Source organism: Musca domestica, unplaced genomic scaffold (assembly GCF_030504385.1).
Source record: "Musca domestica strain aabys unplaced genomic scaffold, Musca_domestica.polishedcontigs.V.1.1 171, whole genome shotgun sequence".
In the NCBI taxonomy this organism is placed as follows: Eukaryota; Metazoa; Arthropoda; class Insecta; order Diptera; family Muscidae; genus Musca; species Musca domestica.
The window spans coordinates 207,501-223,176 of NW_026712231.1; the positions used below are offsets into that span (position 1 = coordinate 207,501).

Genomic DNA, 15,676 nt, shown 5'->3' on the forward strand with positions numbered 1-15,676 from the left:
ATTTATAATAGACTCTACAAAGTATATATATATATATATATATATATTCCGGATCAGCACAAAATTTTAAGATTCTAAATTCTAAGACGATCTAGCGATGTCCGTCTGTCTGTCTGTCCGTCCGTTTGTTGTAATCACGCTATTTTTGAACGAATTGAGATAGAAGGCTAAAATTTTGCATACATGTTTATTTTTCCAGTAGGCTGGTTAAGTTCGTAAATGAGTCATGTAGGTCCACGTTTTCGTATAGCCCCCCATATAACGGTACTTTCCGATATTCGGTATTTTGATGATTTGTGCGACATTATTCACCGCCATCGTTTCAAATTTCGTACTGGAAGATACCAAAGAGTACTACAGCCTACGGCAAAAAATTTTGTATGCAGGTCCACGTCTTCGTATAGTCTCCATATAACAGTTTTCATTTAAGTGGCAGTTTCCGGAAGTTTTTGCAATTTTCAAGTTCCTTCCAAATGGTTGAGGGTATTAAAAAGTCGGTCCGGCCGAACTTAGCTGCTTTTTTACTTATTTTATTTTAATTTATTTTTCTTAGGATTTCTTTAGGACCGAATCGTTTTTGGATTTTCAGTATAGATTTTTAGGATCGACAGATCAATACAAGTGGATCTTGATGAATACCAAATAATCGTAGACTTGTTAAGAATATGTTTTCATCAAGCCTTTTTAAGGCGATTTTATGAATATTTGGCAAGGACAAAAATCAAAAAAATGCCTTGAGAATTATTTAATTTAATTAATTTAAAAATCCACTATTTTAGCTTGAAAAGTGGGTATAAAATTTAAATTCCTTGAAAAAAAAAAACAAAAAACACAAAATTAAAACAACAAAAATAAATTTTTAAAATAATTTTCTTTAAGGACCTGCAGAGCAATAGAAGTGCTATTTGGAGTTCTCAAAAATATCGAAAAGGATTAACAGACCAATAAACATTGATTTCTCAAAAATATTTTCTCAAGGACCAACAGATCGATCAAGGATCGAAAAGGATCAACAGATCAATAAACGTGGATTTCTCAAAAAATTTTTCTCAAGGACAAACAAGGATTAACAGACCAATAAACGTGGATTTCTCGAAAATATTTTCTCAAGTACCAACAAGGATTAACAGACCAATGTAATGATATTTTTAAAAATATTTTTTCAGGGACGAACAAATGTGGATTTTTATAAAATATTTTTTTCAAGGATTAGACGACCACTAAAGTTCTTTTTTTAATTTTTTCAAGAAACAATAAATTTGACTTATTCATATTTTTTCAAGGAACAAGAAATTCAAAAAATAGATTTTTATACCCTTAGCCATATGGATACAGAGGGTATATCATTTCATACAGCCAAAACGCGACTCATCGAAATAACGCTAGGTTTCTTGGAGAACTTTGGATATTAAATAAGAGTACCTTTCTATGGATTTTTTTTACAAGACCTCTTGTTTTTATATGTCTGCTCCTCTAAAATATAACTAACCTTAATTCTAAAAGAAGACTTTCAAGTAATTTAAAATTACTTTTTTACTAAAGTGTGTCTTTGTCACCTCTTCTCCTTAAATATTTATTATATGACCATTTGTTTATATAATTAACTTACCTGGCTGTCTCAAATGTGAATGTGGATCCAATGATGATTTGCCAACACTGACTCCAACGCTGCTGAGGGCATTTGAACTGTATCCTGTAAAAACAACGAAAAACAAAAATTAGTTATTGAAAAAAAAAATAATTATTCTCAAAAACAGAAAATACAAGAAGTTTTGAAAACTTTACCAGAGAATGTGGAAAAAATGTTGACAAAATCTTAAAAATAGTTGGCATAATGTTCATAATTTCTCTGATTTTCTGCCTAAATAAGCCTGAGCTTAAGGCCTGGGAGTTTTTATAGACGACCCAAAGGCTTACTGGCCTTTATAGACGAGCTGGAACCCAGAGAGTCCATTTAGTCAAGCTGAAGCCCCGAGAGTCCCTATATGCGAGCTGGAGCCAAGAGAGACTTTATAGACGAGCTGAAGGCCAAGGAGTCTCTATAGACGAACTGAAGGCCAAGGAGTTCTTAGAGACGAGCTGAAGGCCAGGGAGTCTTTAGAGACAAACAGAGAGCCAGAGAGTCTCTATAGGCGAGCTGGTGGGCCAGAGAGTCTCTATAGGCGAGCTGGTTGGCCAGAGAGTGTCTATAGACTAGCTGGTGGGCCAGAGAGTCTCTATAGGCGAGCTGGTGGGCCAGAGAGTCTCTATAGGCGAGCTGGTGGGCCAGAGAGTCTCTATAGGCGAGCTGGTGGGCCAGAGAGTCTCTGAAGGCCAGGGAGTCTCTATAGACGAGCTATGACGGCCAGGGAGTCTCTATAGACGAGCTATGACGGCCAGGGAGTCTCTATAGACGAGCTATGACGGCCAGGGAATCTCTATAGACGAGCTATGACGGCCAGGGAATCTCTATAGACGAGCTATGACGGGCAGGGAGTCTCTATAGACGAGCTATGACGGCCAGGGAATCTCTATAGACGAGCTGTGAAGGCCAGGAAGTCTCCATAGACGAGTTCTATATTCTCATTTTTCAAAATCCTCCAACTCAACCAATATTTTCTTCTTCTGCTTGAATAAAATAACCAAATTCCTTCCCTCTCCTCCCCATCACCACCCTCGTTCATTCGCCCTCATCATCACAATAACCTATCCTTGGGCAATTATGTTTATGATATGTGCAGTATATCAAGTCCTTTACACTAACATGATTTGTTTCACCAAAGTGTGTCCTTTGACACTCGCCTTTTGTCGCCTCAAAAAGAGAACAACAAAAAACTTTTCAAATTTAAAAATTTCTGCTTCGATGCGTTTTCAAGACTACGGGGCAAAAATAACAATGGGGGCAAAAACACAACAATAGATGTTCACAGAAAAAAAATGAAAACCCCGAAAACCAAAATTCATATATGAGAAGTTTTGGAAGAAACCAGAGATAGAGAATGGGAGAGAACAAATTTTCGCCTCACACAAGAAATAGTCCTCCTTTTGCTAAAAAGATAACACAAGCATCGCCTTCTCATTGTTCATGTTTTACACGCTCAGTTGAGTTTTGCTTTGTGTTGTTGGCATTGCTGTTTTCAAAGTGAATTTTCAAAAGAGTTTCAATTCTGTTTTTTTTTTTTTTTTTTTTTTTTTTTTTTTGAAATGAGAACACAATTGCCGTTCATGGTGATGATGATGACGATGAACATTTTATCACATCTTCAGGCTTTATCTTGTTATTCTTCTTGTAACGCTTGTTTGTTGGCAGAGGATTGTGTGATGTTTTGCTATTTAACAGCTTTTATTGTTGGTTGGTTGGCTGGTTGTCACAAAAGAAATGATAGCAAGGCAAAGCAAATAACACCCACCCACACCTCTCTCTCTCAATCTCTCTGCTCGATAACAAATAACACCACCAAACGAAATCCAAACTCAATTCAACTGATTTCACACCATGAAGCCCTTAGGCTGTAATTTGTATTCTAGCACCATTTCTACTTCGGCCGCAATGTGCGAATGTGCTTTTTCGGTCCACAGCCAAGGAGGTGGAGGGATGGCTCTTCTCTTGGCTGTGTGTCGTACGCCTGTGTTTTCAGACTGGAGGGTATAATTTTAAAATTGAATAAATAGCCATGGGCATTGTTTTGATTTCTTTGTAATCACAATTCATTAAAAATTCGAAAACAAGGAGGACTCTCGATAAATGTTTGCCCAGCAGTGAAGTTGCTATTCATACATGAGAAGACCCATAGCTCTTCAATGAGAATACTATGAGAAGAGTTATTTTTCTTCTATGAGAAAAGTTATTTCTCTTCTGTGAGAAGAGATATTTCCCTTCTAAGAGAAGAACTGTTTCTCTTCTATGAGAAGAGATATTTCTGTTCTATGAAGAGAGACATTCCTCTTCTATGAAAAGAGTTATTTCTCTTCTATGAAAAGAGCCAATTCTCTTCTATGAGAAAAGCCGATGCTCTTCTATGATAGGAGCCGATTCTCTTCTATGAGAAGAGCCAATGCTCTTCTATGAGAAGAGACATTGTTGCTCTTCTATGAGAAGAGCCATTGTTGCTCTTCTATGAGAAGAGCAATTGTTGCTCTTCTGTGAGAAGAGCCAATGCTCTTCTGTGAAAAGAGCCAATGCTCTTCTATGAGAAAGCCATAGCTCTTCTATGAGAAGAGCCATTGCTCTTCTATGAGAAGAGCCATAGCTCTTCTATGAGAAGAGACCTATAGCTCTTCTATGAGAAGAGACCTATAGCTCTTCTATGAGAAGAGACCGATAGCTCTTCTATGAGAAGAGACCGATAGCTCTTCTATGAGAAGAGACCGATAGCTCTTCTATGAGAAGAGACCGATAGCTCTTCTATGAGAAGAGACCGATAGCTCTTCTATGAGAAGAGACCGATAGCTCTTCTATGAGAAGAGACCGATAGCTCTTCTATGAGAAGAGACCGATAGCTCTTCTATGAGAAGAGACCGATAGCTCTTCTATGAGAAGAGACCGATAGCTCTTCTATGAGAAGAGACCGATAGCTCTTCTATGAGAAGAGACCGATAGCTCTTCTATGAGAAGAGACCTATTGCTCTTCTATGAGAAGAAGACCTATTGCTCTTCTATGAGAAGAAGACCTATTGCTCTTCTATGAGAAGAAGACCTATTGCTCTTCTATGAGAAGAAGACCTATTGCTCTTCTATGAGAAGAAGACCTATTGCTCTCTATGAGAAGAAGACCTATTGCTCTTCTATGAGAAGAAGACCTATTGCTCTTCTATGAGAAGAAGACCTATTGCTCTTCTATGAAAAGAAGACCTACAGCTCTTCTATGAGAAGACCCATAGCTCTTCTATGAGAAGAGCCATTGTTGCTCTTCTGTGAGAAGAGCCATAGCTGTTCTATGAGAAGAGCCATAGCTCTTCTATGAGAAGAGCCACAGCTCTTCTATGAGAAGAGCCACAGCTCTTCTATGAGAAGAGCCATAGCTCTTCTATGAGAAGAGCCATAGCTCTTCTATGAGAAGAAGATCCATAGCTCTTCTATAAGAAGACCGATAGCTCTGCTATAAGAAGACCGATTGCTCTTCTATGAGAAGAGCGATAGCTCTTCTATAAGAAGACCGACAACTCTTCTATAAGAAGACCGATAGCTCTTCTATAAGAAGACCGATAGCTCTTCTATGAGAAGACCTATAATTTCTATGAGAAGACTTTCTTGTCTTCCGGGCTCCTACCTGAGTACTTCTGCTCTTCTATTTTAAAACCAACTGTTATTTTCTAAGAAGACCTTGTGGTCTTCTATAACAATACAATTTATGTTCCATGAGAAAACCTTCCACTCTCCACAAGGCAGACCTAGCGCTCTTCTCTAAGAAGTCTTTTGGCTCTTCTTTGACCTTCTGCTCATTTATGAGACAAGTTGTTGGTCGTATTTGATAATGACTCTTACTTTTCAACAGGAAGTCTTGTTGGTCTTCTCTGAGAAAACCTTCTACCCCTCTCTGAGAACTTCTGATCTTTTATTCGAATACCAACTGTTTTTTCTTTGAGGGAACATTCTGGATTTCCACTCTCCTCTTAACGGACCTTTCACTTTCCTAAGAACAGCCTTTGATCTTCTCTGAGAAGACATTTGACTCTTTCTGGTAAGACTTCCTGCTCTTTGCTGAGAAGAACTTTTGTACTCCTCTGATAACCTACTGAACTAGTTCTAATAAATTCTCATAAGTTGCAAATTTTTGGTCTTCGCTTTTTTTGGGAAACATTCTGGCTTTCTGCGAAATGAAATTTTAGTTTTTATGAATGCACCGCTCTGGGTTCTTTAGGATGTCATTTTGGTCTGTAATCTGAACATCTTCTGGAATTTTTACAACAGCTTCTCATTGGTAATGTGGCTCATATTTCCATATAAACTAGATTATATGGAATATATATTTTCCCCTCATTTTCAGACAAGCATTTCCTCCCCCTTCACCCCTTTGTAATGAAAATCAATTACCTCTAACTGTTGATCATAACTCATTAGGAACAACAATGCAACAACAACAACAATGATATAAATAATCAATAACAGTAACATAACATATTCATACAAACATTCCTGACATGCATAATAATGAACTCCTTCCACCCCTTGTCCCCTTCGCATGAGACCATAACTAACATAACCCTCAATTAAGAATATTCTGTCGCGCAACAAAACAACTGTAAACGTGTGTAAATTTGTGTGACAAACGATTTGTATCATCGTTGAAAGCCAAGCGCAAATAAAACATAACTTGTTATTGATTGATTGTCGATTATTGTTGAATAAATATACGCTTGGGTGAATGCATTCAAAACCCTATCGAACTACAAAAAACCACCACCACCACCTGCAGCAACACCTTTTGACTTTATCACCCCTCCACCACGAAAAGGACCCGGTGATATTAGCACGTACCAATATTTGTTTTTGTGGGTGTTGGAACACCTTAATGGTGCGTGCATGTATGCGAGTGTACCACACATACACCACACCCTATGCCACACAACCCTAGCCACATTTTGTTCATTACCAACCAATGACTCCTGCCAAAAAAAAGCCAATCATACATTTTGACACCTTTCACTACGATTTTTTGATTTTTCCATATTTCTTTTTGGTCCTTTGGATTTTCTTGCATTTTTCAGTGACGATGTATGACGTTGTATATATGTCTATGAATGTGTGTATGATTTGTTTGTCTTCCGGAAATGAAGACATTTTTGTGGGAGCGTTGTTGTTTCTTCTTCTGCTTCGTTGTGTGCATAGGAAAATTGGGTGTGTTAATTTTTTTTTTTTGTGAGGAATCACAGGATTGAAATTTGTTTCGCCGAGAGTTTTAGCGGTGATGAAATTGACTTTTAAGTAGTTGGAAAGTGTTGTTTTTTGGAACTTACCTTGTGACTGTGTTGAACCGTGGGATCCCCACGAGGATTTGTACGAAGAATCTGCAATGAGAGCAAAAAGTTGGATTATTAGTAACAATTTGAAAAATGGATATGAAATTCGCAATACATATTTTATGAGGTATATTTTCGAAGAAAAATATCTTGAATAAATCACCTTGATATTTTGACTCACCACATTTAAAGAATTCAACTTTTTACAAAAAAAAAAAATAATAATAATGATGAATAAATAAATAAAATAAAAATATATAAACAAATTAAGGAAGACCTTCTAAAAAACAAACTAACTCTAATTTTGGCAAAACAAAAAAATTGTCTCTGCGAAGTTTAAAAAATGGGCACTGTTCTCATTTTTATGAGAGTAATTATTATATAAGATTTCAATGTTTTCTGAAACAGCTGCCAGAAAGAGATAGATGAAATTTTCCATTTCATTTCCTGATAACATAATTATGTATAGTTAATTTTGGACCATGTCCTTTTCACAAGCCCTTTTTATACCCTACACCTCATAGTGGTGAGGGTATTATGTCTTTGTGCATTTGTTTGTAACATGGAGAAGGAAGCGAGATAGACTCATACTTTTGAGGATCTCCATAGAATCACTTTCTGAGTTGATTTATGCATGTCAGTCCGTCCGTCTGTCCATGTATTCTTGTGAACAAAATGCAGGTCGCATTTATTATCCGATTGAGATGAAATTTCAAAACAACATTTGTTTGGCCCAAGAACGAACCCTATTGAAATTGGAGACAATCGGTCAAAATTTAGATATGGCTCCCATATATATCTTCGTCCGATTTGCCTTTTATTGTGCACCAAACGTGTAATATCAGCCCGAATAGCATAGAATTTTGCAGATACAACCAAATTAGGCTTGAAAATAAGTATGCCAAAATTTATCGAAATCGGTTCAGATATAGCTATAGCTCTCATATATATTGTTCATCCGATTTGTTATTATTGTCCTCCGCAGCTGTAATATTCACTCTGTAACAACAATATTTGGCAAAATATATCAAATGCAGCTCAGAAATACCTTTGCTAAATTTTATTGAGATCGGTTCAGATTTGGATATAGCTCCCATATATAACTTCGTCCGATATACATTTTATTGTGCACCAAACGTCTAATATTTGCCCAAATGGGATGACATTTGGCACTTACGACCGAATTGAGTCTAGAAGCTAGTATGTCAAATTTGGTGAAGATCGGTTCAGATATAGCTATAGCTCCCATATATACTGTTCATCCGATTTGTTATATTTGTTACCCACAGTCGTAATATGCACTCCGTAATAACGATATTCAGGGAAATATAGGAACTACAGCTCAGAAATATCTTTGCCAAATTTTATCAAGATCGGTTCAGATTTGGATATAGGTTCCATATATATATCAAATGGGCAATACAAGCCCGAACTTAAAAGATACCAAGATATTTAGTCCTTTGAACTTTAAATTATAATTATAATCATAGCGTGTATGATTGAATTCTCCCATAAAAATTTGTAATTGTTATGCAGAGGTCTACTAAATTAGCAAAGTGGTGTAGGGTATCGTAAAGTCGGCCCCGCCCGTCTTTAAGACTTTCTTTACTGGCTTAAAAGGTTGCATTCATGTGAAAAATTTAGATGCATTGATTCTTAATATTTTCCAAAACCAAGGATTTGGGGTTAAACAACACCGGAATCGTTTCAAATTTCGTATTTGCAGTTCGTAACGGATACTACAAGCCTGTGACAGAAAATGGGATATGTAGGTTCAGGTCATCGTATAGCATCCATATAACTGTACCATTCTATATTCGGTAATTTTTATGATTTTAACAGCGTTTCAAATTTTTTAGAGGGTATTCAATGTTAAGATAAATCATAAAACATTAAGAAAATGGAAATATAAACTTTCTTTTTTTCTCATAAAGAAGTTTGGATTTTGATCACTTGTGTATACAAACCTTACAAAGCTTGTGAATTGTTTTGTTGCGATAAATTTTCTAGTGGGATTTATGTTGGCTCATATTTCAACTCAAAAATCCAACTAATTTGCTCGGCAGCAATTTTCAATATTTTAAAACAAATCAAAATTCAAGACTTAAATATTTATTTTTAAGAATCTACTTTCAAATTATCAGGTAAATATTTAAAACACTAGCGCTGCTGGGGATTTTTAGTTTTTACTCAAATACCGAATATAGGGAGGTACAGTTATATGGGGCTGTGCGAAGACCTGCAGCTGCATAGGCAATTTTCTGCCACAGATTGAAGTACTCATAACGAATTACAAATACGAAATTTGAAACAATTTCGTTAAAAAATGTCGCAAAAATCATCAAAATACCGAATATAGGGAGTACTGTTATATGGGGGCTATACCATACCTATGGACCTATCCTATATATGGACCGTGGACCTATCTTAATTTTAGTACCGTCTGTGGGAATCACTTTAGTTTCCGAACGAAATACAGTAGGTTGATAGAATTTTACTCAAATATGTCTTATGTCTGCAGGACTATTGGTATTGAAAATGGGTCCATGTTTTAGTAGAGCCCCAAATATAATGGTACCTCAATTTTTTCGGTACTTTGGTGATTTGAGCAACATTTTTCACCGGAAATGTTTCAAATTTGGCATATAATGTTCGTAATGGGTACTACAGCCTATGACAGAAAATTGTCTATGCAGGTCCACGTTTTCTTATAGCCCCAATATAACGGTAGCTCCATATTTTGATGATTTTAGCTACATTATTCACCGATTTTTTTTTCAAGTTTCGCATTTTAATATTTAAACCTTAGAGGTAGTTTTTTTTATGGCGCCCAAGTGTTTTAATATCGAAAATTTCCTTATGCCAATATATTACGGCTATGTTCCATGAATTTTATTTGAAGTCAAATTTTTTTTATCACTATTTACCAAATTCGGGCCGTCTAGAGGTGTTGCAACTAGCCCTCTAAGAGTTGTTGAACGTTTGTTCCAACAAATAACACTTACGGGGGACTTGCTGCGCTTTGGGGCTGTCGATTTGAAGCCTGGGTACGAGTAGGTCAATTTGACTAAAGTCGCAAACTAAGTCAAGAAAAATAATTTTAAACCCAGTTGATAAGTCTGCGGAAAAACATAGCAGTTAGAAAATACGATCCAAAATGGCTAATTTCAGCCTTGTTCACATTTATAAGTCAATAATTCGAATAAAATTCAAAAATTATTAAGAATTAAAATTAATGGTGTAAATTATTGTTATTCTTGATTGTCCCGATTATTTCTAAGTTTCTCCACTTCCAAGTTCGCAAAGGAAAATGGTTGTTCCTTTTAAAATTCACCTAGGAGGGTTATTACAAAACTTACACCTATTGATCTCTTTTTGGGGAGAAAGTTCATGTGACAGATATATAACTTCCAACCTGCTTAGAAAGAAGTAGGTGTGAACAACTCCGCTGAAAATGTTCTGAAAATTTGAACAATTTCTCAAAATTGGCCTGCATTTGTCTTTGGAACTATATCCGTTTGTGATTTCTTTGCTAGAGGATTTGTTACTTTTAAAAACTGGATATGAAGCGCGACCATTTTCGAGACTCGAGATCCATGGGCGAAAAGTTTAGAACTGTACTCTCTCTCTCTCTCTCATTGGTGACTACAATCAGAGAAATACCTTGGAATTTCAATCTATGTTATAAACTGGAGAAGTTACAAAATTATGGAGAAATGTATTCATGATTTTCACCCATTAAATAATAATTGCATTTCGAAGGCGACTTCAAGGTCTTTTTGGGAAATGTTTAAAAATGGTGTGTTCTGAAAGAGTTGGAATCTGACATCGGAATAAACATTATTATCTATGTACATTCGATTCCGTTATCCCTCGAGAAATATTTCCTGTTGTCATAGATTGAAATCATCATCAAATTTACGAAAGAGGTTATGTTTTAATCACCTCTAAAAAAGTTACCGACAGTTGACGTTCGAACTTAGTAGTAAGAAGAACTGTTTAAGATGTTCAAGATTACTATTTACTAGATAGGTTTGCGAATGTGTTTTTCCAAGGTGTATTTACATGGTAAAACTGCAAGGCCAGCTCCTCTCTTCGTTTGCTGTCAAAACACAATTTATTAATTAAGAATAAGCAATGGCAACAAGCCAGGCCGCGCTAATCATGAGATACCCTACAACACTACAATTTAAGGTAAAGTTTCTGTATATCTTAACACTTTTAATGATCAAACACCTCAAGATATACATATTTCAGCTTCTTGAAAATATAATCCTGAATAATTTAATAATTTTCTGTCTTATTATTACATCAATCAGTTCGAACATCACCAATGCCACAAGATAATGCCAAATTCTGTGGCAATTACTTCAAAGTCACTACCGCTGTCGTGTTAATGGGAATTCGAAAGAAATTTTAAAATGTTGATTCATATGTATTGTTTGCCGCATCTCCGATTTCAGTCTTCATAAGTCTTCGTCACCATAATGAGTCGGAGCCACCATAATGAGTCGGAGAATGGACTTTCTTTATTTAAAATATTTCAAGGGATATTTTTCAGTTTATCACACAAAAATTACGTTCCGTTTCACCCGCTCAATATTAGTTGATGACCATTCAAATGCTAGGCTTTTGCCCTCTGACCAAGCCCTAACTTTGCGCAAAATTACGCTTCGATCGGTCTATAATTGTTACCTACAGAGTTATTGGAAAATTAGGAAATTATTTGCAATCATCTCCCACAACAATAGGCTTCCATTTTGACCCTCATTTTAACTCCATGTAAAGGATATTCGTGAGGATAGCGCCATAAATTCAACCTGTGGCGTGATAACAAATAACTATAAAGAAATGGACGGACAGACAGACGGACGAACACACATAGCTTGATCGACTCAGCTCGGTGAGAAGATCGATATGTAGCATCGAGAATCTAGGACGAATATTTCGAGATGTTATGAACTTTATCGACGAAGCAAACCTATAATGTCCCTCAACACAGAGCTTTGAAGCCTATAAAAATATGTACCAATTTTTTTATATATAAGTGCATAACATTGAAATATGAAATATTTGAAATATTTTTTAGTGTCTTCTTCCTTTTTTATTAAAAAAAAAACGCGAACAAAAATGTGGATAGTAAGAGAAGACCTGAATTTACATTCTCCGCATCCTTATTAAACTATCCTTGAGTTTTTTTATATTTTTTAGTATATCAAAAATTTGCAAAAATTGATATTTGAACATTTTTTGAAATGGGTTTGCCGTTTGAATTTAAATAATTCCAAATTTAATTCGAATATTTTTAAATTATTTTCTTTAGCAGAAAATTTGAAGTAAAATATTTTGATAACGATGGATTTGCAATAAAATATTTTACTAAAAATTGCATAAAAATTTATGAAAATTTGCAATCATAAAAAATGTTCAAAACATAAAGGAATTCACATTTTCGATGGGTCTTGAATTCATAAAAACCGCCTACATATCTTAATCCAAAATACCAACAGAGACCACAGTGTCAAATTTCAGACTTGTATCTCTATCCTTCACCAAATACCCAAATTAGAACCACTTAGTACTTTTCGAAATATTATAGTACACATTTTCAAAAACACCTCCATATTTAAATTCCAGATACAAAAAGAGATCTCAAAATCAAATTTGAGGATTCCAGTAGTATCAGTTCTTCAGCCAATAACAAATTTAATACCATTACTTAATTTTCGTACAATTGTTGTACACATTTCCGAAACCACCTCCATATGCCCAGGCTACGTATGAACAGAGGTTCTAATTCAACTTTCAGATTTTAAGCACTTTCTGTTCAACCAGTACAAAATTATAACAAATATAGTACTATTTATTAATTTTCGTACACTTGTAGTACATATTTCCAAAACCACTTGTTCGTCACAAACCTACTACCAACAGGGACTCCAAAACCAAAAAATTTAAAATTTCACCTTCATCAGGTCACCGTCCACCCTAAACCAAACTTTTACCAATTTAGTACCACTTTGTACAGTTCGCACATTTAGTATGCATTTCCAAAAACAACTTCATATATAAGTTTGTTTTTCAAATTTTTAGCTCTATTCGATCACCTAATAGCAAATTGTAAAATTTTTGCAGTTTAGTACCATTTTAGAACTTTTCGTAACCATGAAGTTCGAATTTTCAAAAAAAATCCTTTAGTACATCTATCCCGCACTGCATCAGTGACTCTCATCCAATTTCAGAATTCTAACTCATTTTATTTGTCCAATACAAAGTAATCAAAACATTTTAAGTACATTTCAGTACTTTTCGTACCCACACGCCAGCCTTTATATGAACGCTTTTTCAAAACATTGACCGTCATTGAAAAATTTCCACAGGGATTTTGCCTGCCCCACTAGAAACCAAAATGCCAAAATAACGGCCAAATCAATTGAAAAATGTGGCCAAGACTCTGGACGTAGCTGAAACCAGGGGATATCTTCAGAGTTATACCAGAACATGTAACCCATAGAGCTGTAAAAGCTCTATCCTAAATTTTGTAAAGTAAATTATTTGAGGGTTTTTGTGTGTGGTAAAAAGTGTATAGGGTCCACTTGGAATTTTCCACAGCCCAGGCTGGCTCTTGGACAGAGAAATTCTCTGTTTGATGGTATTTGACGAAAAAAATAAGGTTGTATGTATATAGGTACACATGACATTTTTTCATGTTACATATTGAATATTCAAATTTCTTTTGTTCTGAGACCCCCAATAAAATTTCATCTGGAATAGTTCTTCCTTTGACACTTTCTGCAAAAAATGTGGTTTAAAGGGAGATTTTGATTCGGATTGGATATATGTTAAATTTACTGTAATATAAAGCAAACACATACTTTTCACTTCACTTTTCACATAAATTTCGAATGCAATTTTCTTTAAAAAATATCGAACTTAGATATATGATTTATTCCGGGATTTATAAGGAATTTTTGTGTAGAATATTTCTTCTTTTGACATTTTTTGCAAAAAAACGAAATTTTATGTTACTTTCAATCGGCAATTCGAAAAAGGCAGAGGAAAAAATGCTAAAAAAAAATAATGAAATATTTTTGAGTTTTTCGAAATCTTTAATGCAATTTTTTTTAATATCTAGTGGAATTAGAGATTCCCGGCATTTGATGACTTATAGTAAAATTTAATAAAGAATATTGGTGTCTTTGAGATTATCCTTCAAAAATGATGTTTTGTAGGAGATTTTTTCATAAATTCATAGTAATAGGGAAATGTTTACATTTTATATCAAAAAACCTTCAAAGGCTTTCTTTTGACCGAAGAGGATTAATAATATCCTCTCTGCACAATGTAGTACATCGATTTCGAATTTTCTTAAAAACTTTTGTACTTATAAATAAAATCACTTTGTTTTATTTTATCAATATTTTATTTAAGTTCACAAATTTCCTCTTCTCGGATCCACAAAATGTTTTTATAAAAAAAAAGTTGTCCATCTTACCTGCGAATAACATTGAAAAATTGCTAAAGCTTCCGGTCGAACGGGACAAATAATCAGCGGATGGTTTGATATCGAGCATGTTGTGTGGCACAAAAATGGACTAACGACGGTACGGTTTGGTGGCCGCTTTTGCAAAGCCGCCGACGGAAAAAAACGCGTCTTGCGATATGCGTTGGTCAAATACTGATGCTTGGTTTTTCGAATACAACACAAATAAATCAAATAATTGTTAAATTTTATTTTCGAAATTTATTTTGTTTAATATTCAAAAATTGAATACAGCATTGTTGGTGTCAGCTTCACTTGGTTTTTGTTTTCGGTGGTCAATGAAAATGGCGACAAATTATTGGTAATAATTTTTTTCTGTTTTTTGATTTAGTTTTAGCTGAATTATTTTTTTCCGCTAATATTGTTGTTGTTATGTATTTCACTTTCACGTTTTGTTGTTTTTTTTTCTTTCTTTCTTTTTTGTTGTTAAAAAAAGGGCTAAACTGTTCCAATGTCTGTTTGCTTCGATTGCCTGGCTGTTTGTTGCTGTTCAATGTCAAAAGCGGAACAGGAAAAGGAACGGGAAAAGTAACGATCGGAACCGGTTACCGTTACCGGACACCTCGACTTCCGGACAACTTTGGTAGGCGAAAATAAATATATGTGTGTGCGAAGCTCTCTGTGCGACTAGATGTGAGAGTTGGATACGCGCTTCTAAATTTCGCTTGGCAAAAATTACTCTATTAGCCTTGGCTAATTTCGGTTTTTTTATTTTTGGAATATTGTTTTTTTTCGATTTTTTATAAATTATTTTTTCCTTTGAAGCCCTGGTAGGCTTTGTGGCGGAAAAAAATTACGTCAAACACTTTTTATTTCGTTGTGAAGTTGCGTTTATTTTTTTCTTTTCGGCTCAGTTCAATATTCATGGGCTGTAAACTGCAATGGTTTTGTTGGCTGGTTCGGTTGGTTTGTTCGATGGTTGTGTGACACCGGATTGCGACTGATCTGTGGCACGGTAACGTAACAATTGATTTCATTCCGTCGTCAAATCGCACATATCCTGCCAGCTACCGGCGCGTAGTAGTGATTTCATTTTTGCAACCCCCTCGACATGGTGTGTGTGTGAGTGTGTGTGTGCGGCGCTGTGGCTTGAACACTTTTTCGGGAATTTTTCCCTCCCATACTGAGACAGGGATTTACAAAAGTTTTCAAATTATTTGTCCAAACCTTGCAGGGTATACGTATGTGTGTGTG

General features: G+C 35.3%; 1 protein-coding gene across 1 annotated transcript in view; it reads right to left on the reverse strand.

The window, feature by feature from the left end:
- LOC131801784 (DNA-binding protein D-ETS-3-like) overlaps positions 1–14,614 on the reverse strand; it is a 61,380-nt gene extending 46,766 nt beyond the window's left edge. The window contains exons 1-3 of the mRNA XM_059120727.1: positions 14,435–14,614; positions 6,937–6,987; positions 1,610–1,693 (exon numbers count right to left, since the gene is read on the reverse strand). Coding sequence (XP_058976710.1) covers positions 1,610–1,693; positions 6,937–6,987; positions 14,435–14,513 — 214 coding nt within the window. The 5' untranslated portion in view covers positions 14,514–14,614. The remainder of the gene's footprint in view (positions 1–1,609; positions 1,694–6,936; positions 6,988–14,434) is intronic.
- Positions 14,615–15,676: the final 1,062 nt, after the last annotated feature.